Source organism: Echeneis naucrates, chromosome 21 (assembly GCF_900963305.1).
Source record: "Echeneis naucrates chromosome 21, fEcheNa1.1, whole genome shotgun sequence".
NCBI classification, from domain to species: Eukaryota; Metazoa; Chordata; class Actinopteri; order Carangiformes; family Echeneidae; genus Echeneis; species Echeneis naucrates.
The window spans coordinates 4,064,103-4,087,765 of record NC_042531.1 but is presented as its reverse complement, the minus strand read 5'-3'; the positions used below and the strand labels follow the sequence as shown (position 1 = coordinate 4,087,765).

At 43.5% G+C, this 23,663-nt stretch overlaps 1 protein-coding gene across 5 annotated transcripts; it reads left to right on the top strand.

Annotated features, from left to right (window-relative positions):
- Positions 1-2,022: 2,022 nt before the first annotated feature.
- cacnb4a (calcium channel, voltage-dependent, beta 4a subunit) lies at positions 2,023-23,588 on the top strand. Of its 5 annotated transcripts, none has more exons than XM_029529727.1 (14): positions 2,023-2,085; positions 3,200-3,283; positions 16,001-16,120; positions 16,333-16,455; positions 17,452-17,579; positions 18,229-18,308; positions 18,394-18,413; positions 18,946-19,026; positions 20,948-21,006; positions 21,103-21,212; positions 21,347-21,498; positions 21,900-21,995; positions 22,162-22,338; positions 23,101-23,588. In XM_029529727.1, exons 1-14 carry the CDS (start codon positions 2,023-2,025, stop codon positions 23,362-23,364), a joined length of 1,557 nt encoding a protein of 518 aa, XP_029385587.1. In that variant the 3' UTR covers positions 23,365-23,588. The 5 variants fall into 5 exon arrangements, with proteins under 5 accessions (XP_029385587.1, XP_029385588.1, XP_029385591.1 ...); XM_029529728.1 differs by having other exon boundaries at positions 18,232-18,308; positions 23,101-23,364; XM_029529731.1 differs by lacking the exons at positions 2,023-2,085; positions 3,200-3,283 and adding an exon at positions 7,442-7,563 and having other exon boundaries at positions 18,394-18,422.
- The last annotated feature ends 75 nt before the right edge of the window (positions 23,589-23,663 follow it).

The window sequence follows — 23,663 nt, the reverse complement described above, 5'->3', positions numbered from 1 at the left end:
ACATGGTTGCAGAATGTGTAATGATTGTTTCTGCTTCCCTTTGACTTTTAATTTTAATGGCGAGGCAAAAATGTAAATTGAACAAAACTTGTCGATATAGAGAAAGAAGTGAGATCTGTTTTTAAGCTGCATTTGCTTTGTCCTCACTTGTTGGGTTAAAATTAAGGAGCAGCTTTCATAGAAGCCACAGTTCTGTAGCAGAGACTCCTTCGTTCTAATTTTAGCCAGAACTGTCTATATTTCCTTTCCGCGCCTCACACTCAGGGCGCTGTATATTAGATTGTAAAATACCTGGTTTTGTCAGTGGAATGGACTTTTGCACCTTAGCTTTGTAAACATTTATTTACCACTGGATGCCTTGTTTTTTCTGTAGAAATCAAAGAATGACATGGATACGGCTTTGGCGAGTCACTTCAGTCTCTGAGTCCGCAGGATATGTATAATTCTGTATATTTAAAATATTCCTGGAATAGTTCCTCTATCTAGAATGTTGAAACTGCTTTTGTAACAGAGCAAACATATAAATATTCTTTGAAATAAAAAAAAAAACAACAAAAACAGTGACCTGTGTTGACGTGTGCTCTTCCATCTCACCCAACATTCCCCAATGGATGCCTTGGAAGTAATAACTGTAATAGTTTAAAGGGAATGTGATGAAAATCGTAGCTGTCGTCCTGAGTAGTGTCTCACATCAGCTGTGCTTGATGAATAAGTCAAAATGATCGTGACCCAGAAGGCACGTTCTGTTCCCTTTTTAGTTTGTGCTCAAATAGATGCACCGTGAATCCTTTTGAGTGCAAGTGATATTCCGGTGGAGGCTGAAAACTTGTTTGTAATGAAATGTTGAAGCGCAGACACCACAGGATGTTCTCCAGGCAACGCACACGTTGGAGAGGTTTGCACAGTCGTGCAGCACAGCTGCTGGTCCGGTCTGCTGAAGATGACTGAGGCGGTTTCTTCATCTGTTGTTTGTCCTGGTGAGTTTGCTGAGATAACTTTTTTTTTTTTTCCCCTCAACTTTTAAATGTATTTTATTTTTATGTGAGGAATACAGCACTCTAAAGCAGCTGAAGTGGATCATGTTGAGAGAAAAACTACCAACATTTTCAATTTAATCCTTTTGACTTCATCTTTGTGATAAACATTGTTGACTTGTAATGTTGCTTTGTATTTGTGAAGGACAAATTCAGCAGCTAAGGTCACTTTCACTGACCAACAACGACCAAACTGGTCAAACTCAATCGAACACATTAATTTTGTCTTCTCAGATCTCGATAACAGCCAAAAAAATAGCAGCTGCATGAAATATTCAGATTTATCCAGATCATCTAACTAATGCTTTTTTTTGTTGTTTCACAACAAAATTCCTGCAGCAATCTGAGCTCCAGCACTCAACAGTGTTTGCTTGTTTTTTTTAATGTGTTTGCAATATAGTGTCTTAGCAGCATAAGTAATAATAGAAAAAAAAAACATATCAAATAAGAAATGAGACATGAATTTGAATAAAATAAATGAAAATGGGAAAGTAGATGCTGTATTTTTAAACTCACCAGTTTCTTTCCTCTTTTCCATGTTTGTGATTAAATGTTTAATTTCTCACCTATAGATTAGTGCAACTTTCCACTCAATCATCAGTGATTGTTTTTATTTTCTAGGTGATGTTTGTTTTGTTTGTTTTGTGCATCTCGAGCTTCGGAGCTCTGAAAGTCTGAAGTTCCGGGTTGTCCTTGAACGCAGCACCATTCCAGCCCAGTGTGATGGGATGGGGGGGGGGGGGGGGGGGTGATGGGGGGGTAGTTGATATATACTCCGGCTTCCTCCGTGCAGATCTGCTGCAGAGGCAGGATCAGGATCAGGATCCGTCTCCGCCGGTCCCCGTTCTCTCCTCCGCCGCCGTGAACCGGAGCGAAGCTGGAGCCGCCGCTTCACCGTCCGCCTCCGGAGCCGCAGCAGCCGCCGCAGCAGCTCCTGTGGAGCGGCTCCGAGCGGCAGCCTCCGCCCTGGACCGACGAACTGGCCGAGATGTCCCGGCACATCTACACCCGACACGGGATAGGAGACGGGCTGCAGAAGCCTGCGTTTCAGGTAGGACATAAAAAAAATAATAATTTATAGATGTAAAAAGGAAAAGAAGAATCTCTGAAGAAATGTGATATCAGGGAAGAACACCCAGAACAGCCTCCATGGAGATTTGATTTTATTCTTTAAAGTTAACCCAACAGCTCTCTGTGTGTCTGGGGCTCCATTTGTCATCTGTCCCATTGAGCTCCGGGGTCGGTGGGGGGGTCATCAGTCAGACAGAGGACAGAGGTGTGCTGGCAGTTTCATTTATTCACAAAGAAATGACATTTTGTGTTTAATTATTGAGCATTTTCTGATGATGTATGAGGTGAGCCGGGTCACTTTTCAGTGTCAACTCTGTCAAAGATCTGAGCACTGAACAAGGATGTGATTATATTCTTTTATTTTTTTATTTTTGTCTTTGGCGGCGGCTTTAAACGTAGCTGGCAAAGGTAACTGAAGGTGCTCAAATCATTTTGGTGAAACCAGATATTAAAATATCAGAGAGATCATCACATCGGTGCCAAAAACGACCGAGTGTTGAAATGCAACCAGCATCTCTGTGTGCATGCTGCAGGGAAATCTTTGGCAAATATAGTGCTCCAATGCGCAAGTTGAATTTATACTTACATAAAGATTACAGATACACATTCTTATTTAAAAAAAAAACTCTTCTCCATGCCCTGAATAGTGAATAAAAACCAGTGACGCAGGTTTCATGATGCAGCGTGTCACTTATCCTAAAGCTAAACGTAGAAATTCACACCTGCCTCATCATCACTGAACATATTGTTAGCAGTGATAAAGCTGTGTCAGAAAATCAGCAAGAAATAGTAAATTATCAACTGATTATTTGAGGATGAGACAAAAAAAAAAAAAGAAAGTGATCCAAGTTGTCAGAGGTCTGGTTTGGGTTTGGAAAGTTGGAAGCATCATTTCTTACATCGTATTCATCCCTCCTGATTTACGATGAACTTCGGTCAGAAAGAGGAAATGTGTGCAGCTCTTTGAATGCAACGGAAAAGACGGAACAGATTGATTTTGTTGTCATGGAGGACGAGAGGCAGCTCACCCCAAAGACCGGGATGAACGTTAAAAAGACGGGACTTGATTTGTGATTTTCCTTTTTCCTCTCCAGGCAAACAGAGGGACTTACTCCAGACGCAGCCGACTGAAGAGGTCAGATGGCAGCACCACCTCCACCAGCTTCATCCTCAGACAGGTAGGGCCGGGGCCGGGGCCGGGGCCGGGGTTGGGGTCAGGGCCAGGGCCGGGGTCAGGGCCGGGGCCAGGGCCGGGGCCGGGGTCAGGGCCGGGGCCGGGGTCAGGGCCGGGGCCAGGGCCGGGGCCGGTGTCAGGGCCAGGGCCGGGGCCAGGGCCGGGGCCAGGGCCGGTGTCGGGGCCAGGGTCAGGGCTGGGGTCAGGGCCGGGACCGGGGCCGTGGTCGGGGTCGGGGTCGGGGCCGGGCCTCTTTAAAACAAACAAAACAAACAAAAAACAAAGGGGATCCACAGACTGATGAACCCTGCATGAGCTTTTTAACTGCGACGTCGGATGAATATTTTATGATGAATATGTAAATCTGCTGAATTTGTCCTACGGTATTCACAAACAGACAAACTCTGTATGTGTGACGCTGTTCTGAGATGCCTTTATTATTTTTTGGGTAATTTCACAGAATTTCACTTCACATCAGAAGTCCCTGTTTACTTCAAGCTTTTTACAGTTTTTACTGGAACGTCTCCCGTCAGACTAACGTGTGATGGCTGAGCACATTTGGGGAAAAGAGAGAGTTCCTCTGTAGTTTTTGTGAGACGTGGGGAGAAAAAAATAAAAAAGGGGGGGGGACACGGCTGGTTCCTGACCCCGATCCATCAACTTACAGTCGTCTTTCCCATAAAAGCTCTGATGTCAAGTGAAAGGTGAACAAAGGACGATGACATCATGTGACACGTTTCCAAAAGATGAGTACATTTTGGTCTTTGCTGTAGTTTTGACCTCTGCTGTAGTTTTGCTGTAGTTTTCAGCTCTGCTGTAGTTTTGCTGTAGTTTTGCTGTAGTTTTGGCCTCTGCTGTAGTTTTGGGGGAAATCAGTGGCCCTGATTCGTGGCAGTTTGGGAACTGAGTGGTCTGGCTTCCTGAGGCAGGCAGCTGTTTGGATCTCCTGACGGCCGCCTTCTTTCACATGCACCACTGTCAGATGAATTCAAATAGGTTTGCTGTATTCAGCCCGCTCTGTAATTCATTACACAGAATGGACTCACCGTGGACTCTGACATCCTGCTAACAAGTTACCAAGGGAACTGAGCCTGCGGAGGACGCGCAGCCAGGCAAGGGTAGTTTGTCAGAGGCTACCTTTGTCCCAACCCGCCCTCCTCCTCCTGCTCTCGTTCTTTCTCAACGCCTCCTTCAGGATTTCATTTCTCTGGCCCTGACCTGCAGCTCCTGCATCATGTCCCGGCCCTCCCTCTGCGTCTCTCTTATAGGAGACACAGCGACGTCAAATCAATATGAGTCTTTTCTTTTTCCACGTCGACGTGCTAACAAAAGCACACGACAACTTGTCAAACCCAATAGCCAGATGTGATGTATGACAGTGTCAGTGCTCGTATCTGCGGCGGCTGTAGGTGACTTTGTGCAGGTCACAAACAGTCTATTCATCAAGGCAGCTTCCCCTCCTGCCTATTTTTTCACTCCACTCCATTTAAATCCAGGAAGAGCAAAGTGGTCCTTTAAACTCTGAGCTTCGGCTGTATTTTAATTACCAACAAACCCAGTTCACAGGAAGTACACACACACACAAAAACATGACAAAATGGACAAATCAAAGGCTGAGAAATGTACACACAACAGCTCTTACTCACTCCTTTTCTGTATTACATGGGTTTCTTGAACGCCCCCGCTGTGATTTGTGTCATCACCGGTGTGATCGTCATCAGGTGAGAAGCAGAACAGTGGGCTCTCTTTGATGCCCTCGTGTATCCATGGTAACGGCCGGCCCTCGACAACAGGCCCAGAGGGATGATGATGATGATGACGATGATGATGGTGATGATGAGCAGCTGACTTTACTTCAACCTCCTCCTCCTTTTTCAGCAACAAGTACTTCTTCTGTGTTCCTTTTTGGAGTGAATGCTCACATAAAACGAGGAGCGCAGCCTCCGTCTCAGTAAAAAAACAAAAAAAAAAAACAAAATGCGCCTTTTTCTCTTTCTTCTCCAGAACATTTTATCAGTCAGTTCTGTTGACTGTTTTTGAAATTCAATTTTTAAAGCTCAAACCAGCTCTGCGCTTCAAAAAAAGAAATAAGAAAATGCTGACTTTTTTTTTTTAGCAGCTGAAGAGAAAAGCCTGAACAGAAAGAGAGGCTTTATTCTTTTTATGTTCATCTGTTACCCTGAGAGCAAAAAATGATGTGACGGGTTAGGGGCCGTTTCTTTTTACAGAGTCCAGCCAGAATCGGAGGGATGACCTCATACAGGTCAGTCCGTTAGAGGGGAAAAAGAAGAGGACAAAAAAAGAGAGGATGCTCGGCAGATGTTTGGCTCTCAGGAATACTCCAGAGCTGCAGCGTCGAAGTGCACAGAGGGCCCGATTCATCAGCTGATGAATTCAGTATTTCATCTACAAGATGAAAGTGTCCGTGTCCTTTTCTCTGAAATGTGAGCCAAAGTAAAACACTTTAGTCCAGCAGATTTTTTTTAAAGGACACCACAGAATATTAATTTCATTTCTGGATCACAACACATTAAAGAGACGGTCCTCTTACCCCCCCACCCCCCCCCCTTTTTTTTTTTCAGCTTCTGGCCTGAAGAAGTGATAAGAGGGATTAACAGCGTGAAGGATATAGGTCACATGGCTCAACTCGGCAGCTTTTAATTCATTCGGCCACCGCTGTCAAAGCTCACACTGGCACAATGCAGCAGCCTGCCAGGAGCTCCAGAGTAAATCTGCACCCGTCAGAATTTCTCCTGCGGACTCGGATACAACAACAAAAAAATGAATCATTTTCCCTATCAGTAAATTTAATTATCAGTATTTATTCATTTTTAGTGGAATTACTGCTTAGTTCCCGTCATCTTCACAGTCAGAGTGCTTGTTGTGTCTGAAACGTCTATTAAAAGAACATTCCTGCTTGACAAATCTTAATGATGGCAGCTACTCACCAAAGTGTAACCTAGAATCCTAAATGTTATCCACCTATTGTTCCAGCAGCGGCCCTGAAACCAAGTCATAATTATATATTCAGCATTTAAAGTCATGAATTATGAATGTCAGCAGAATGGAGCTTTTTCTTCTCCGGCACTTCATCACTTTAAACACACCGTCTCTGTCTATATTTAGCTTTTCCCAAAAGCCTTCGTGTGTCACCTCATGCACCTGCAGCTTGTGGCGGCGGTTTCAGCTTTCAAGCTTCTTCAGGATGAGTGAGTGAATGTGAAGTGAGTACATTAACCGCCAGGTGATGATGGATGAACGGGGCCGACTTCACCAGCAGAGGCCAGCTCCTTCTTTCACTCTGCTCCTCAGGTGGAACATCTGAGAGGAGGACAGAAAGAGGCAGACAGGGTGGATGGAGATGATGTGCCATCAGACAGTCAGTCAGCAGAGGGCGCTGTGGATCTGTGTCTTTAAAGGAAGCTGCAGAAACAGTTTTGGTTGGATCCTAGAGGAGTAAAACAGAGTTTGATTAATGCAACTTATTTATTTATTTATTTATTTTTTGTTTGTTTGGATATTATGATATATTTATATATGGAACAGTTAGGCTGAGCACATTATTTTTCATATCTTGTCTCAGCATTAGTTTGATATAAAGAGGAGTAAAAGAAGCACGCAGAGAAATGACAATCAGTACAATCAAAATTAATTGGGTGTATTATTTTCCTGATTGTTCGTGATGTTTCTCTCCGTTGTTGCTCGGATTGTGTTGTTGTGTGTCTGGAAGGAAACGTGTAGATTTTAGGCCCATCGGTGTGGTGATGTCTCAGGTTTAGAGCAGCAGGTCTGCCTCCTGTTTGCTGCAGACTGGAGTTCAGGTTAAGAGATGACATCACACGCACGCATCCGTGAGCAGAATTCACAGCTCGCCGGTTGGTGATGCTCTCAGGCTGCAGACCACCCCCCCCCCCCCCTCCCCCCCCCCACACACCCTCCACCAGCCAATCAGCGGGCTGCAGCCCACCTTTGTCATCAGCCAGTGCTGGAGGAAGGGATCTGCTGAGCTGATCTGGATCTGCCGCCCTATGATGGGAACCGACGCGCTCCCTGCTCGGGGCCAATAACGTCCAGGACGGAAAACACAAGAGCTCCACCTTTCTGCCCATCTGCTGCTCTGGTGTCCACCTTCATGTGGAGGAGGAGACCGCTGGTGTCTTCACCTCCATCCTCTCAGGGGCAGCTTGAGCTTTCCGCTGTTTTGCGCCGTGGAGCTGCTTTTTGAACTCTCACTCCTCCATGTACGATAACTTGTACCTACATGGATTTGAAGACTCGGAGGCGGTGAGTGGGATGGATGGATGGATGGGTGGATGGATGGATGGATGGATAGATGGGGGGGTGGATGGGTGGATAGATGGGTGGATGGGGGGGTGCACTTATAAAACATGCTTTTCTGTTGTGCTAAGGTTGGTTGATCCATAAACACCCACGGAAGGCATCGGGACTTTATGGGCTGAGAGTGCGCTCCTCCCGGGGGAGTTAGTAAAGCCTGGGGGAAGGGTGTGTGTGTGTGTCTGTGTGTGTCTTGTGTGGCTCCTCCATCACCCAGCTGTGAGGTTTTGTCACCGATGCCGGTTTTCTGCTCCTGTCCGGACTGCAGATCTCAGCAGTATTTCCTCAGCATCCCTCCGTGTGCATGACATATAAAGCTCCATTTCTGGGCATTGTGGGTATTTTTTCTTGTGTGCAGAAACACCATCTCCCTTTGTGGTTTCATTTGTTTATTTTTTTTTTTTCTGCATCACTTCATCTCACTGCTTGCTGGACAATATGGACCACACACTGTATCTCTCCATGTGACATCTCGGCAGATTGATGCCACATTCCTCCGCCAATAAGTATAAATTCTCATCCCTTCCACACGCTGAGCCAGAATCTGTGACTCCACCTGACACCCTGGCTGCATCTCTAAGATTAAAGGTGGAGGGACTTTTTAAATCGTAGTGACAGCGTGTATGTTCTTTATCAGTGAAGAAGAATATATAGAGATATATTTTTGGATTGTTGCACCTCAGAGTGCATTTCCATCTAGTTCTGTCACATTCGTCCACATTTCGTCCTGAAGGCATCAGATGGGGTTTGAGTCAGGACTCCAGGCCCAGTGAAATCTGGAAAATAAAAAAAAACAAAAAAACAAAAACTGTCTATATACACGAGGCCAGAAAAGAGTCACAAGATAAACGCTGATAACTGAGGTGCCATTTTAATATCACATTTATCTGTTTTTCAGTTGTGTGTTCGCCTCATGGTGCCCAAAATTCCCCCGGCTTTGGCAGATACACTTAAACAACAGCGGCTAAATCGATGCATCTAAAACGTGTGTCTGCAAAGCTGAGACAGACAATAGCTGCCAGAAAGGCATTGACATTTTATGTTGGTGTGGTTTTCATTTGCACACAGTGAACCAGAACAGTAACTGCTGTCACATTGTCACTTATTCTAAAAATCATAATCAAAATATCAAAATAGTTTCCCAGAGACTGAATCTCAAACTCATCAGGTGATTTTATTTTATTTTTTTTAAATCCAGATGGTTTATTGGAAGAAAACTTGACTTTTTAATCATGAAACGAGATATTTTGATATTTCAGTTGGATTTTTTTATTTGAGCTTTGGGAAGTGCTGTTGGAATATTTTTTATTTTTTTTTCCAGTCTCCCTAAAATTGTCTCACAGTAAATAAACGGGGCATTCAGATTTCCTAAACAACTCCCCCAGAATTCGTCCCTGGTTGTGCAGCACAATCCACCAATGCCATCTGTTTCCTGTCGTTTCAGCTGTTATGTGTGCTATTGTTCCATCTTTATGGGTCTGAATAACTGATGAGGCTATTTACTTCCACCTCAGCCTGTTCGGGAAATGCTTAAATGCCTCCTGTATAAAATCTCATCCACTCTGTTCAGACGCTGTTTGATTAGTTTATGGTTTCGTTCGATCTGTTGTGTGGTTGATTTCCTATGAATGTATTTGACTCTGCAGAAAGAGACACCCTGTCTTTTTCTAGCAGCCGTGCTTCAAGTTGTCCTCTTTCTCCAGCAGCAGGAATGTCTCTTTAAAATAATAATAATAGTATTAACTCACTTCATGTAAATACAATTTGAGAGCAAGTTAAGAACAGCACATGATGTTGGAGAGGGAAGTGATCATGGCGTTCAGACGGTTAAAACGTGGACATTACTGCTTGAACTACGGCAGGAATACTTCATTTCCTGTGAGGATGAAGTCATTCATTTGCTATAGTTGTGTTCATATACAGAGTGGTTTAGTGGATGACTCACCGTTGTCCTGCCATCACCACCACCCGGTGATTGGAGGGCAGGCCGGGCTCTGGCGTCTGCACAGATAAGGCTGGAGTGTGGCCCGATGGACTCAAGACCCGACACTTCACAGGCCTAGATAACAACCGCACAAACAGCTCATTGTCTGTGTGTGTCTGTGTGTGTGTTTGTGTAGAGAGAGGAGTGGGACATCATGGTCATTTTGGTAGCGCCCCAAAGTGCCTTTAGCTCTGTTCAGTACTTCCTGTCCTGAGTGACTGACTGACTGACTTGAGTTCAGAAATGTAAAGAAACAAAAACAGGGACCAACAATATATTTCCTGTTCACTCCGTCCAGATATCGCACACAAAGTATAACTTATTTTGTGCATTTTGCAGAAATACTAAGCAGAAAGTGTGAAATGGGTCACAGGCAGAAAAATAAACGAGAATAATAACTAAAAGTTATTTTCTGAAAATGTTAAAATTAGAATATAGCATACGGGGCCTGTTTCCTTCATGTGATCTAATGATTTCTTTATCAGGAATAAGGTCACCATAAAAAACTGAATATAGAATAAGATTTGATTTGAACTACAAAGTAACTGACACGTTGAAACAATCAGTGTCGGTGAAAAGTTATTTGGCGCCAGCTCCAGAATAATGTGCCAAAAATGTGATTTATAAATAGCAACACTAATGACATAAAGCCAGTGATGAGGATTTCTCTGCCCTGGTATCCAACTTTCTCCCAAATTTAACTCAGAAGTTATTTTAGAATTACAGTCGCATTTAAATCTAAAAAAGGTTCCATTTTTTTCACAGGTGACCTTTTCTTTATTTATTTTCGCTTTTATTATCACCTTGGACATCTAAGTTCAGTTAGCCAAAGTTGAGTGAGTTAGTCACATCACAAACCTGATCTGAAGTGAACTTCACAGTTGTGTTTGCGGGACAAAGGTGACACACAGAGCAGGTGACCAGATGCTTTTTATTTTTCCCCTCACTCCGGTTCTCCGGTTATAGATTTCATTTGTAATGAGGCAGTAAATAGCAGTTATTTGTTTCGAGGAAAGAGTCCCATGGCTCCAAAAGGATCATTAGCAGAGGCGCCTGGAAGCCCTGGACAAAGGCATTAATCCTCACTGTCCAGCCTGCAGGTTGATTTCAGATCCTCTGCTGCACACTCACCATTTATTTTCATGAAATTATTGATATGCAGTTATATTGTTTTCTCCACTGTGTCCACGCAGACGCAGGAGTTTTTATTCTGGAACAGATTACGCATCTTCTGTCTTTGTATTTTTCACGGTGGAACGGGTCGGCTTTGTGTCACTCGACATCAGTCAAGCATGTAATTTACTCAGTGTTGGTGAACCTGCAGGACTTCAGCGGCGATGGTTGTTACAGAAGAGTGTCAAAAACAAACTGCAGCAGGAAAACAGAGCAGTCATGTGGAGCGTGTGTCCTCCTGCAGAAAAGTGACTGGGGGCCGTAATTGGATTGGAGATGGTTGTGGGAAAAGTGATGAACGGGGCAGATTTTAAAGCAAGACATCACGTCTTCGTCCTGATTTCCAGCTCCCCTTTGTAAGCATGTTTCCTGCTCCCAGGAGATTTGAGGTGTCCACATACTTTCGGCCACGTGGTTTGTAAAACACACGACATACAATCATTCTGTGCGTCCAGTCATAATGCAGTAAGAGTGAGAGTGGTTTTCTTTTCCAGAAACATCTCTCAGCTATTTCTGGCTCCATTGCTCACAAAATCTCTCATCTTTAACATTTATAAAATATTCAGAGGGGGATGAATGGAATTCCTTTGTCTGCTGGTGCTGCACCTCCCTGGACAGACGGATGGATGGATGGATGGATGGACAGATGAATGAACAGATCAACAGATGGATGGATGGACGGATTGATGGATGGATTGATGGACAGATGAATGATCAGATGGACGGATGGAAGGACCGATGGATGGACAAATGAATGAGCAGATGTACTGATGGATGGACAGATGGACCGATGGATGGACAGATGAATGAACAGATGTACTGATGGACGGATGGACAGACGGACCGATGGATGGAGTCAGACAAACCCTCTGTTAGATCAACATTTGAGTCCAGTTTTTCGGTCTGCAGGACTCCCAGAGTCCACCAGCTGGCTGCCTGGAGATGGAGACAGAGCGGTCAGAGTTAACGTGTTACCTGATTAATTGTTGTTGTTGTTGTTGCATTAATCGCTGGCTGCTGTTTTGTCCCTTTGCCGCACCCTTAACTTGTCTTCTAGCCGTCAGCAGCTTCCTGCCTCCTAAAAAATCTGACACAAAACAGAGACCCAAAAGCCTAAAACAATGAAATATACACCTTTGTGTTGTTGTTTTAAACAACACAAAGATTCTTCTAATACTAGTTCAAAACATCACCTCTACCTGTTGGCTTTTTCTTCATGGTGAAATAATTCCATTTTTCTGCCAAACATAATTTTAAAGATCTCTGATCAATAGAATTCTTCATTTACTGATAAAATGTGAGACTTTCTTGTTGAACTGCCTCAAATAAAGGCTGAATACAGTCAAACACTGTGACACCGCCCAAAAAAAAAAAATCGTCACTGCTCATCCAGACACTGCTGAATCCAGCAGGTTCAGTCGTGTGATTTTTAGATTATATATGCAGGCAGAGAGGCTTTGGATGTGAGGGCAGTTTTTAAAATCTAAACTATGACTCTGTCCGAATTACAACTGATGATTTCAATATCCGTCGTAATGTTTTACACATTTTATCCAATAAAACACATTTCAGTCGGACGAGTTTGAAGATGTTGTCCTCAAGCAGTGGACTGTTGGACCAGTGTGTTTAAATGTACATACACAGTAACTTGATATCCTGAGCTGGGACACAAAGAAGTCTCCACATCACCGGCCTCACTGTCAACAGGACAGGTAGTTTGTGGTAAGAGAGCGTGGGCCGTGACAGAAAAAGAAAATGTTCCTGAATTCAGGAATCATCTTTAAGATTCATATCACTTAAAAAAAATTTAACTTCCCAAGAAACTCCCAGCTTTCATCAGTTATGTATAATTAAACTTTTTGAACATAGAATCAAACAAAAAACAAACAGGATGTGACTGTGAAGAAATCTGCTCACCTGGAAACGTAGAAATTATTCTGCTGATTTCAACTGAAGGAGATCAATTCAAAAAGGGAAAACCTGAGACGGTGAGAGTAAGAAAGCCAACGCAGTAATTCATCTGTGGACTGAACGCTGAGAAGGGGATGTCTGCTGTGACTGTGTCCCCTATTGATGGACCAAAAGCTTCGATTGTCTGACGTAAAAGGAAAAAAAATGCCATTTAAAGTAACACACACGTTTATTCTGTCGCGGTACGTGTCACAGCTGGTGTTCTGAGTTCGATGTGAGAGCCATGTTGACATGTTATGTAATATTTATTCACTGACTGTTGCCGGTAGAAGATGATTGTTGAGTGCGGACGGAAACACCTCAGTTTTCAGGTGGTTTCTTCATCGTCTTTGTCTTTTATTGTGCTCTATAAAATAAAAGGAGCGCGTTTGGCCTGAATGGCAGATTGAGGCAGACAGCCTGGCAAATAAATGGGTGTACAAATGACGGCAGACAGCTGGGTTACTGACACAGCGGGGCCAATGACTCATAAAGGCCGTTGGTGTCAGCCCCGCTAACTTTCATCATTCACCCTTTTGGTCTCATTTAACGCCGCTGACAGTGGGAATAATTGCCTCCTCACCCCAGAGGGGCAGATATGTATCAGCCCGCAGGCCACCTTTTACCCTCCACCTGTGCTACACAGCTATGATGGGCAGTAATCAGCTCGTGGACCTCAGAGCGCCCGTGTGGTTGACATCCTTTGCTCATGCTAACGTGGCCATTACTCAGCCGTGGTGGAGCGTGACGCACAGATTTTGTGTCATAAAGACGGGACTCAAAAGGGACAGCGGAGAGTGCAAATTATAGCCCATTAATTTCATTAATATTATATTAGAACTAATCTGTTACAGTTGCTGAATTAGAATAAAAAATTTTTTTGTGGTTGTTTGATGTGATGCAGTACTTTCATGACTACGCTCAGAAAAATGGCTGGATAGAAAAAAGTGTAGACTTTGGTCATCGCTTCTTTTAGCTGGAAATGACCTTAATACTTTATTAAAACTGATTTGTTAATGAATTGATCAATCGACTAAGTAACATCAAGGCATCCGTGTTTGGTAAATTCTGTTTAGATGGTCGACTACAGCGTAACATGCTGATATTACCTATGAGCTTTCTGTGTAATTGTGAGCTGTGTGTCAAGTGTCAAGTTCACAAAAATAGTCAATTTAATGAAATGAGAATTATTGGGTGTTAATCTGCAGGTGGTTCAGAGGTCAGAAGCTTTTTTTTTTTTTTTTTTTTAAGATGAGCTTATTTTCTTAAATGATCTTTTTTCTTTTGTTTTCTGGTTGTCTTGTTCCTGGAGACTTTTTGTTTCCCTGCAGATAATTGTGGTGAGTTGAAGGGGTAAGATGGGAGAAATGTGTGCAGCAACACTGCCACCGTTAGATATTGTTTCCCGCACAGAGCTCTTATTACACGGTACGGTTGTAACAAATTGGGCCGGAAGCCAAATGTCCCACATGGGAACACAAGCAGCTACAGTAACGGTCAGCCAAAGGTGACGTCCTCAGAGCCAAGAAAGCTCACGTCGGTGTTCGCTGCGGCTGCTTGTAATAGTTTCAAAATGGCAAAAGTTTGCAGCGTGAAATGTGTCCATCTGTGATGATTGATGGTTCTGCAGCACAGGTCCATTAGGCTTAGAGGAATCCACTTACAGGGCCCCGCTCACTTCTGTAAAATCATTTCACAGCAGCTCACGTTATGCTGACTCAGCCACCTTGCTGCTGCGTTTGGATGATGTTTACAATAAATCCGACCAAATAGCCAAACATCAGTATATTCATACCAATTCTCCTCTCTGGGGCCCGAGGCCTGTCACAGATACACCTGCAGGCAGTTTAGAGTCACCGGTTCACTGGACTGGACGTCATCTGAGGTGCCGATGAACTGTGGGATTTCTGAAGTTATTCTAACAATAACACACACATTAATCCTTTGGCAGTCAAAGGTATCTTTGTTATATCTCCATAAAGATGCCTCTCTAAATTGTTTTATAATAAGAGAATCCAATGAAATGGATTTAAAAAAAAATTTGAGCAGACTAATTAATCAGCTCACAGATTTTATGGCTCTGCTGTCTGCAGTGAGGAAAAAAAAAAAAAAAAAAAGCATGAGAGGCAGAAGACACCGAACAGAAAAGGAAAAAGGAGGCACATTTGTGAGTGTTCAACGCACAGAAGCTCGGACTGAGGCTCGCTGGAGGTCGATGAGCTCGTTGGTGCTGTAATAACACTCTCTGCTGGGGAACCTCGCTCCACTTCTGCTTATGTTTGTGCTTTTTCCTCAGTTAGTCGCTGATAATCTCGCTGCCCTCGTGGTTCATTATCTCTCTCTCTCTCGGTGCACTCAGTTAAGTGGGTGGGCGTTTTTGAAGCCCGTCTGGCCCAGCAGCAGACTTGAAGCTAATAAAGATTAGGAGTTAAGGACTGAGTGAGTCCACTGATAGTAGATGGACGCCCACTGAGTCCCGGTTTCACACGCAGGACGTACAAATGGATGTTAAACTGAAGTGGAAAAGAGTTCATCACTCTAATTTCCTACGTAGTTCTGACTTTTCACTGATGATCCAGTTTTCCTCCGGATCCTCTCTTACGGTCCTCACGGCCACCAGGTGTCAGCCCAGTATGGAGATAAGGACGGAAGTGTCCGTCTTCTGAAGATGCTCTGGAGCCACACCTGTTTCTGTGTAACAGTCTTTTGACCCATAGAGGTCAGTGTAGCAGTGCAGTTTACCAGAGCCCCCCCCCCCCCCCCCCCCAAATGAATTCAATTCAAATCCATGTTATCTCAAATCATCACCACAACAAGAAATGATTGTGTTTCTTATTTTAGTGCTTCCTTTAGCCTTATCTACCATCCAAAGAGCTTCACTCAGGCTCATTATCTTGCTCAAGCGCACTTTGGACACAGTGGACGGCCTCCTCTGCCTCCTGACCCCCCCCAGCCCCGTCCCAACCCCAGCCGGTTCCTCATCTTTCATCTCTTATCCTTTGATCCTGTATGGAGAGGAATACAGCTCGTCATGAGACACAACACACACTTAGTTGTCTTAAACCTCCCACGCATTCATTTGCGCCTCTCTTTGGTTTTGAGAAACAGGCTTTCCTGCATCTATTTGCACTTTTTCCTAGATAATTGTTGCACATTAAAGGTTTCTATAGTTATACCTCTGGGGCGTCCCGTTTAATCTGTATCGCATTAATAGAGTTATCACTAAATTCCTTATCTCCCCCTGGTTAACGCGTTATTTCCATGCTCGTTGTTCTCCAGGGCTCAGCTGATTCTTACACAAGCCGACCGTCTGACTCGGATGTTTCCCTGGAGGAGGAGAAGGAGGGCGGCCGGCAGGAGAAGGAGCAGCAGGCCACCGTTCAGCTCGAGAGGGCAAAGGTCAGTTCATCGACGGGCGCCTTGAGGAGGTCTCTGCAGCACCGCCCACCCGTGACGCTTTGATGAACACGTCGGTGCTGCAGCAAATCTGACTGTGTTCATGTTTATGCTCATATTATACAGTTTACCTTAATTTCCACGAAGAACCACATCAATATAACATAAATTGAATCCATGCGTCCTATCCCTGTTTTTTTTTTTTCCCCCCTCAGACTAAAGCGGTGGCTTTTGCTGTGAGGACCAATGTCAGCTACTGCGGCGCGTTGGATGAGGATGTTCCTGTGGCTGGCACGGCCATCTCCTTTGATGCCAAGGACTTCCTCCATATCAAAGAGGTACAGTTCACTCACTATTCAGTAACATTAAACCTGCGGTTTCATTTAGTACTGTCCACGTGGCGTACACATCACATCATCAGATCTCCTTTTGTGCTCGTCATAGTTCTGCTTTCTGTGGTTTGGTGTCTAATGGACTTTTTTTTTTTTAAATCACCTGCATGTGTATTTTAATTTTATTTACTATAACCTTAAATGCCACTCTAAATAGTCAAGTAACCATGGCAACAATATGCACTATACAAACCTACAATGCGAGACGCTGGTCACAACCAAACCTGTAAAACACAAATTGCACTGCGAAAACTTTTAACACAGATCAGTTTGGCCCATTTGTCGCACAACTATAGATGTACAATTTCTGTTTTCTTGTAGCACTTTAGGGATTTGTGGTGTGTGTCCCGATGCATTGAATGAAACAGGGGAAATGACCGTCTGCTGCGGTGTTATTTGACTCCACACACGCTGGTGAGAGAGTATGCTTTTAAAAAATTAGACCATTAAAAGATTTTGTTTTGTGCAGAAAAAAAGACAACAAATCGATATTTGGTTCGATCACAAACAGCATCAGTTCACTGATGAGAGAGTAAACTTCACACCGGTCCTCTGCGGATTCAGTCCGTCACAGTGCCGCCTGTCTGTTCGCATCAGGGATCTTTTTTCTGCAGGACTGCAGGGCTTCTTTGTGTCTTTGAGCATACAGCAGATGTGTCTGACTCTGGCTGTTTGTTGACTCGTGATTTGTCACGTGACAATAAATGTTCTTCCTAAGGTGGACAAACTAAAAGAAAGCTATAAATGGATCTAGAATAGGGTCCTCAGATCATGATGCCTCATCTAACTGGAATTTAAGCAGATGGAATTTGATTCCAGTGCAATAAATATATTTTCATGAGAGATTCTGAAGTACAATCTGTGGCTCCTCTGTAATCGTCTCTTACTGTCCCTCCTGATATTCTGATGACTTGTCTCCCATATTTACTTTTCATTTTACAGAAATACAACAACGACTGGTGGATTGGCCGTCTGGTGAAGGAAGGCTGCGACATCGGCTTCATCCCGAGCCCTCTGAAGCTGGAAAACATCCGACTTCAGCAGGAGCAGAAGAGAGGACGCTTCCACAGGTGAGCAGAAGGAGCAGGGCCGGCGGGGACTGGCAGGTTTTGTCAAGTAGACAGGCGGATCAAAAGGGATGACAGGACTGGGACGGAGGCTTTAGGGCTGGAGAGCCACCGGAGCCCGGGAGTTGAGCCAGCAGATAGAGAGGAAGTCAGGTGGATGACAGCCACGTTGTCTGCTGTGGTCCAGCGTCTCAGAGGTGTCAGCACAGAGATTTCCATCAGATGGGTGCGTTGTGTTGTATCAATTAGACACACTGAGCACGTCATCTGTCCTCTCCTACACTGATAAATAAAATCAAAATATGTCTCACCTTGAGTCATAAATGGTGTTTTTTTTTGTTTTTTGTTTTTTTTTTACCTACAATTTAATAACATTGACCCTCGTTGGGGAATATAAGTGATTATCCTCATCCTATATTTTGATTTTCTTTTACCTCCGGTTTGTTTTAGTTTCTTTGAGTCCAAGGATAATTTAGGACTCCTCTAAGGATTCCTATTAAACTAACTATCTTCAGCTTTCATAACAGTGTGTGTGACCTTGAGCCCAGTCTGCCGTCGCCTGTTCTCTGGAGGTTGGTGCTGTTTAACTGAGGCTGTATTCTGGATTTTACCTTAACGCCTTCTTTCTTTCTGCTCTCTGTTATCACTGTAGCAGTAAATCCAGCGGGAATTCCTCCTCTAGTCTGGGAGAAATGATGTCGGGCACATTAAAGCCAACTCCCAACTCTGCAGGTTTGTCTGCACAAATCTATATCAGTCTGAGAGGAAACACTGCCCAGCCATGCACTTACTCACTTTATCGTTCTTACTTTTTTAGGAAAGCAGAAACAGAAAGTGGTGAGTAGAGTGAATTACTCGCATTACTACTTTTGTTTGATTTCTTCTACACTTTACTTGGACTAACAATATTAAATTTGATACAAAGCCCAGCTTGATTATGAAAGAACTTGACCTAAAGCTTAAGGAATACTGTTCAGAAGTAAAAGCAGTCTAGAACTACTTCTTCTGGAAAGCTCACTTTCATTATCAAGGTAAATGATTTTACCTGTCCTTTCAGTTTATTATGTACAAAATGCTTAAATATAATTTCATGAAGAGCAACTTTAATATCGTTTGACAGAAAAATTATGGTCTCCTCATAATCTTATTGAAATAGCCTATAAAAGTCAACCCAAACTTTATATTCCCTATAAATTGTTCACACCTTGTTGCAGGGCTCAGTAGGTGGGTGGGTTCTCCTGTGCTTTATTACAAATGAGGACATTAATTCATCTTAAAAATCACTCATGGGGCTTAAGATAGATGGGATCACTTTGAGACTTGGACGCCGTAAGATTTTGACTGTAGCTGTGTCCTTCTGTCCTTCCAGGCTGAGCACATCCCTCCCTATGATGTGGTTCCCTCCATGAGGCCAGTTGTCCTGGTGGGACCATCCCTGAAAGGTTACGAGGTATGACGTGCCACGGCTCATCAAAGCATTTTACACCTCTCCCCCACGAGAAATGTTTTATTCCTCAAAGTCCCTTGCCATGTTTTTAGGTAGTGTGAGTACTTATGTGCACGCATATAAAGGCATTTTCTCATTTCGCCCACTTTTCGAGAGTTATTAATTTTGCCTTGATGCGACTGCAGCCGTTATGGGCTCGGCTGACTCCCAGAGATTAAAAAAAATAAAAAAAAACAGCAACAAGATTGAAAGTTTTCATCGATTATCCAACACTATTGGAAGCACGATGCAAACAGTGAAGGTGGCTGAGGAGGCCGTGGGAGGAGGAAGGTGGGAGCTGGAGTCAGTTGTCATGGAATCACGGCTGTACCTCCCATTCTGGTGTTGCCGTGGAAACAACCTTCTGGGTAAACTGCGTCAGTGTGAAAAAAGTGAAGCACGGTTTGAAATTAGAAGCAGAGAATAATGAGAGGAGAGATGAGTCGCTAAGTGGTATATCGTTCACTGTTGGCTTCAGTTTTAAGACGACAAATAATAGAGCTCGGCCACACGGAAATGAAGACGAGTGGATTATAGCAAGCTTGTGTGAAGGATGCTGCTGATGAAACACTGGATCTTCAATCTAGGAAGCTGTTTTTAATTTGGTTAAAGCAAAAACTCTCCAAAATCTGTGAAAGCTATGAACTGAAAATGTATTCAATGTATTTAAATAAAAGCATAGAAGTGTTGTCACCAAATGGGTGTTGTTAGTCAACACAATGATCCACAACAGTGTTATCGTACTAATGTGTTGTTTATTACATCAAAAGTATATATATGAGTAGAAACAACTTTTTAAACTAGCAGCTTATTGAGCTTTATATATTGCGAGGAAGTTAAATGCATAAAGCTGCATTATATTCTAAACGCTCATACGTGTTTAATTGTAAAATATGAATCTTCAAATTAATTAGTAACTATGATTAGTAACTCAGATGAATGCAGTGGAGGAATTCTCTCTGATATTTGCTGGAATAGAAGTATGGAGTGCTGCTGTGTAGCTCTAAATTAATCACCTTCTCAGCCACAAAGTCATTGCTTTATTTTAATAGTGCTATTTTTCATCTGAGAACCGCTCAGTGCGTCTCAGCTCAAAGGACACGAAACCTCTGTCAGCCCTCTGTCGCTGTCAGGCTCAGCGGAACGAATCAGAGGAACAGCTGGCACAGCTCAACACACACTTCCAACAAACAGCACAACTAACTTTCTTTAAGGCCGACTTTTCTGACTTGATCTTGAATTTCTGTTGTAGTCCGAGGCCTCATATTCATCAGCCAAAGCACAACTGCAGGCGGCACTGTGTTAATTGCAATTCATCTCCTGTGCATTGGCCTCGGTGACACTTCTCATTCCAGCTCCTAATCGCTTTATTTAATGTGACCCACGTTCGCTCTGCAGAGACTGTGCTCGCTGTGGACAAACCGCTCAGTCAAGTGTGTAATTCACAGACCATTCACAGACTCAGCAGCAGCCCGACTGGCTGCCCATCACACTGAATAATAGGAGATCACTGCTACTTGTTTGTGGCTCTGTTACATATTCAGTAGATGCTGAGGGTTGCAGAGATGCTGATATTATAAGCAACCTCTGATTGCTTTTATTGTTTTGTTTTTTGTTTTTTTTTTGGTCTGCATTTGTCCCCATAGTTTAACACCACAGGCTGTAACAACTTTTTATGAAATACATGGACTTGGAGCTAAACATTTTATTATTTCAGTGCATGTGTCCCTGGAATCTGGTTTGTTGATTTTTATTGAGGGATATGACATTTGTGTGGCAGGGAGGACGGTGCTTCACCTCAGTGGATACATGATATTCAACTACTTTTATCTTAAATGACATGCTCCTCTCCTTTTTCTGCTCTCTCCTCCCTGAATGGATGTAGGTGACGGACATGATGCAGAAGGCGCTGTTCGACTTCTTGAAGCACAGATTTGATGGGAGGTAAAAAGCCAACATAAAGCTGCACCTGGCGCTCACTGCATCGCTGCCACCGGGTTTTCTCCGCATGACGTGCACGTTTTCTTGTTGTCGTTGCAGGATATCCATCACAAGGGTAACAGCTGACATATCGTTGGCCAAGAGGTCAGTCTTAAACAACCCCAGTAAGAGGGCCATCATTGAGAGATCCAACACCCGCTCCAGCCTTGGTAAAGCTACAGGCCCCGTCTCACTCAATGATGTGCATGTCTTGTAGGCTTTTAGAGGACGAATATTATTTCATTTACCTTCTTTTTGCTTTGTGCTCATTCTCATTCCGCTCTGTGTGGTTTTCCTCCTGTAGCCGAGGTCCAGAGTGAAATAGAAAGGATCTTTGAGCTGGCGAGGTCATTACAGCTGGTGGTGTTGGATGCAGACACTATTAACCATCCAGCGCAGCTCATCAAGACCTCGTTAGCGCCCATAATCGTCCACGTTAAAGTGTCCTCACCTAAGGTGAGATCGAAATCTTACTGCTGCTCTCCCCAATCAGGATGTTGTATATTGTCTGAAGTGTTGTTTTTTTTCTTTTTTTCTTTTTTTTTGAAAAGTCATAAAAACTTAACTTGCTCCACTTGAAAGATACTTCAGGGCTGATTAATATGTCAAACAATCTCAGAAACTGCTCCAGTTTTATTCCCCTGCTATTTACATTTCATAGAGTTAGGAGCAGCTATAGGAGCAGTGTCGGTTTGCTTTTCTGGAAACTTAATCTCTTCTCTCAAACATGCACAGAGAGCAGCTGTAATTCATTGTGATGGCGATAAAGAGTGTGGCTGTCCTTTTGTAGTTGGTGTTTATTCCATAGCTGGAGATATTTCCCCGTGTTTTTTCCACCGTATCTGTCTTTCCCACAGGTCCTCCAGCGGCTGATCAAATCAAGAGGGAAGTCTCAAAGCAAACATTTGAATGTGCAGCTCGTCGCAGCTGAAAAATTAGCACAGTGTCCTTCAGTGAGTGAATGTCAGACACCCTTTTAAATCTAAAAGGGGTTATTTCTAGTTTTAAAAAAAAAATCTAAACCTGAAACAACCACTTAGGTTAAATTCTGCAGCCACCTGTTGGTGAACCTTTTCCTGTGACAGCTTACTCCGTCATCTCTCCCCTTTCCAACCTCAGGAGATGTTTGATATTATTCTGGATGAGAACCAACTGGAAGATGCGTGTGAACATCTGGCGGAGTACCTGGAGGCATACTGGCGTGCTACACACACTTCACTTAGCACGCCACTCAACCCCCTGCTCGGCCGCAATCTGGCCTCCACGGCTCTCTCTCCGTATCCTGCTGCCATTCAGGTGAATTTGTCAAAGCAAAAAAACAGGAATCTGCACTGTGGTGTTTGCCTTTGGTGGTTCATTTTGATTTGAAATTTATTTAGTACCGTGTTTGCTTTTTGCTTACTTCTATAATTATAACTAGTATTTTGTAACCTTCTGGACGTGGTAGAGTTATGTAAAGTTGTGAAGGTCATGGTGTATTTTGGATAGATCTATAATTACAGGTTTTCTTTGAGCAATATGAAACACTCGGGCTGTAAGATTTCTGTCCAAATGCTCAGGATGTTCCAAACACTGACATTAAGGAAGGTTTAGAAATAATTCAGAAGTTCTGTGTCATGCTGCTTTACTCCTTAATGCTCTGTAGCTCCCCCCAAAGCTGCTAATGAGGAAAATATTGGCAGGATAATGAGTGTTTGATGCATACAGAGACTATGGATTGGCAGTGAATGAAGCTGCATCTACCTTTTTGATGAAATGCAGGCGAACAGTGATCTTTATTTATTTCCTCATTTACGACAACGAGGAAATTGGTAACACAACTATGTGCTGACTTTGAAGTCCTTCATATAGAGCTGCTGTTTATAAAATCATAGATCCTTAAATAAGATAAAACAACAAATTAGATGTAATCTTTGTGACTGAAAATCTTTTGTATTTTTTTTATGTCAGATATGATATATTTCGCACAGTTTCTGTTTATGTTCTGCTCAGCTGTTGTGTTGAAATGTTTAATGACACAAAATGCCACTCAGAGTCATCATTTCCTCTTTTACACAGGCCCAAAGAAACCGTAATAGCAACCACACGACGACAGACCATTCTCCTGTCGAACGCTGCAGCCTGATGCCTGCTGATGAGAACTACCAAAACGAACGGGCCAGGAAGAATCGCAACCGTCTGTCCTCGGGCTCGCAGCACAGCCGGGACCACTCGCCTCTGGTGGAGGAGGACTACCAGGACCCGTACCAGGACTCTTACAAGCCCCATCGTAACCGAGGATCTCCAGGAGGCTATAGCCAGGAATCCAGGCACCGCCTTTGAGCTGCAGCCTGCCACAAAAGTCTGGGCCTGTTTTTCTCTGCACAACCGTCATGGACCTAAGAGTTAAGGCAGCGTCGCTGTAACACAATGAAACCACTGCACTCATTTGGACTGTCACAACTTTGCATTGATGTGTAGTGCCTCATATTCCCTTTGGCCTTGGCTCCTGCCAGATGGGCATTTGAACCTAAAAAAAAAAAAAAAACTAAGCTTGAAGTGAACAAGGTAAAGAACTGGATTTGATAAAAGTACAAGACCAGAAGCGGTATCTTAGAAAAGGAAGGCTAAAGCTGGAGCTG

What these genes read in the sequence shown, in the direction of transcription:
- cacnb4a (XM_029529727.1), top strand. Translation starts at nt 2,023, where the DNA reads ATGTCCCGGCACATCTACACCCGACACGGGATAGGAGACGGGCTGCAG. An exon ending in AAGCACAGATTTGATGGGAG is followed by an intron (nt 21,007 to 21,102) that starts GTAAAAAGCCAA and finishes TTGTCGTTGCAG; the next exon opens with GATATCCATCACAAGGGTAA. An exon ending in CGTATCCTGCTGCCATTCAG is followed by an intron (nt 22,339 to 23,100) that starts GTGAATTTGTCA and finishes TCTTTTACACAG; the next exon opens with GCCCAAAGAAACCGTAATAG.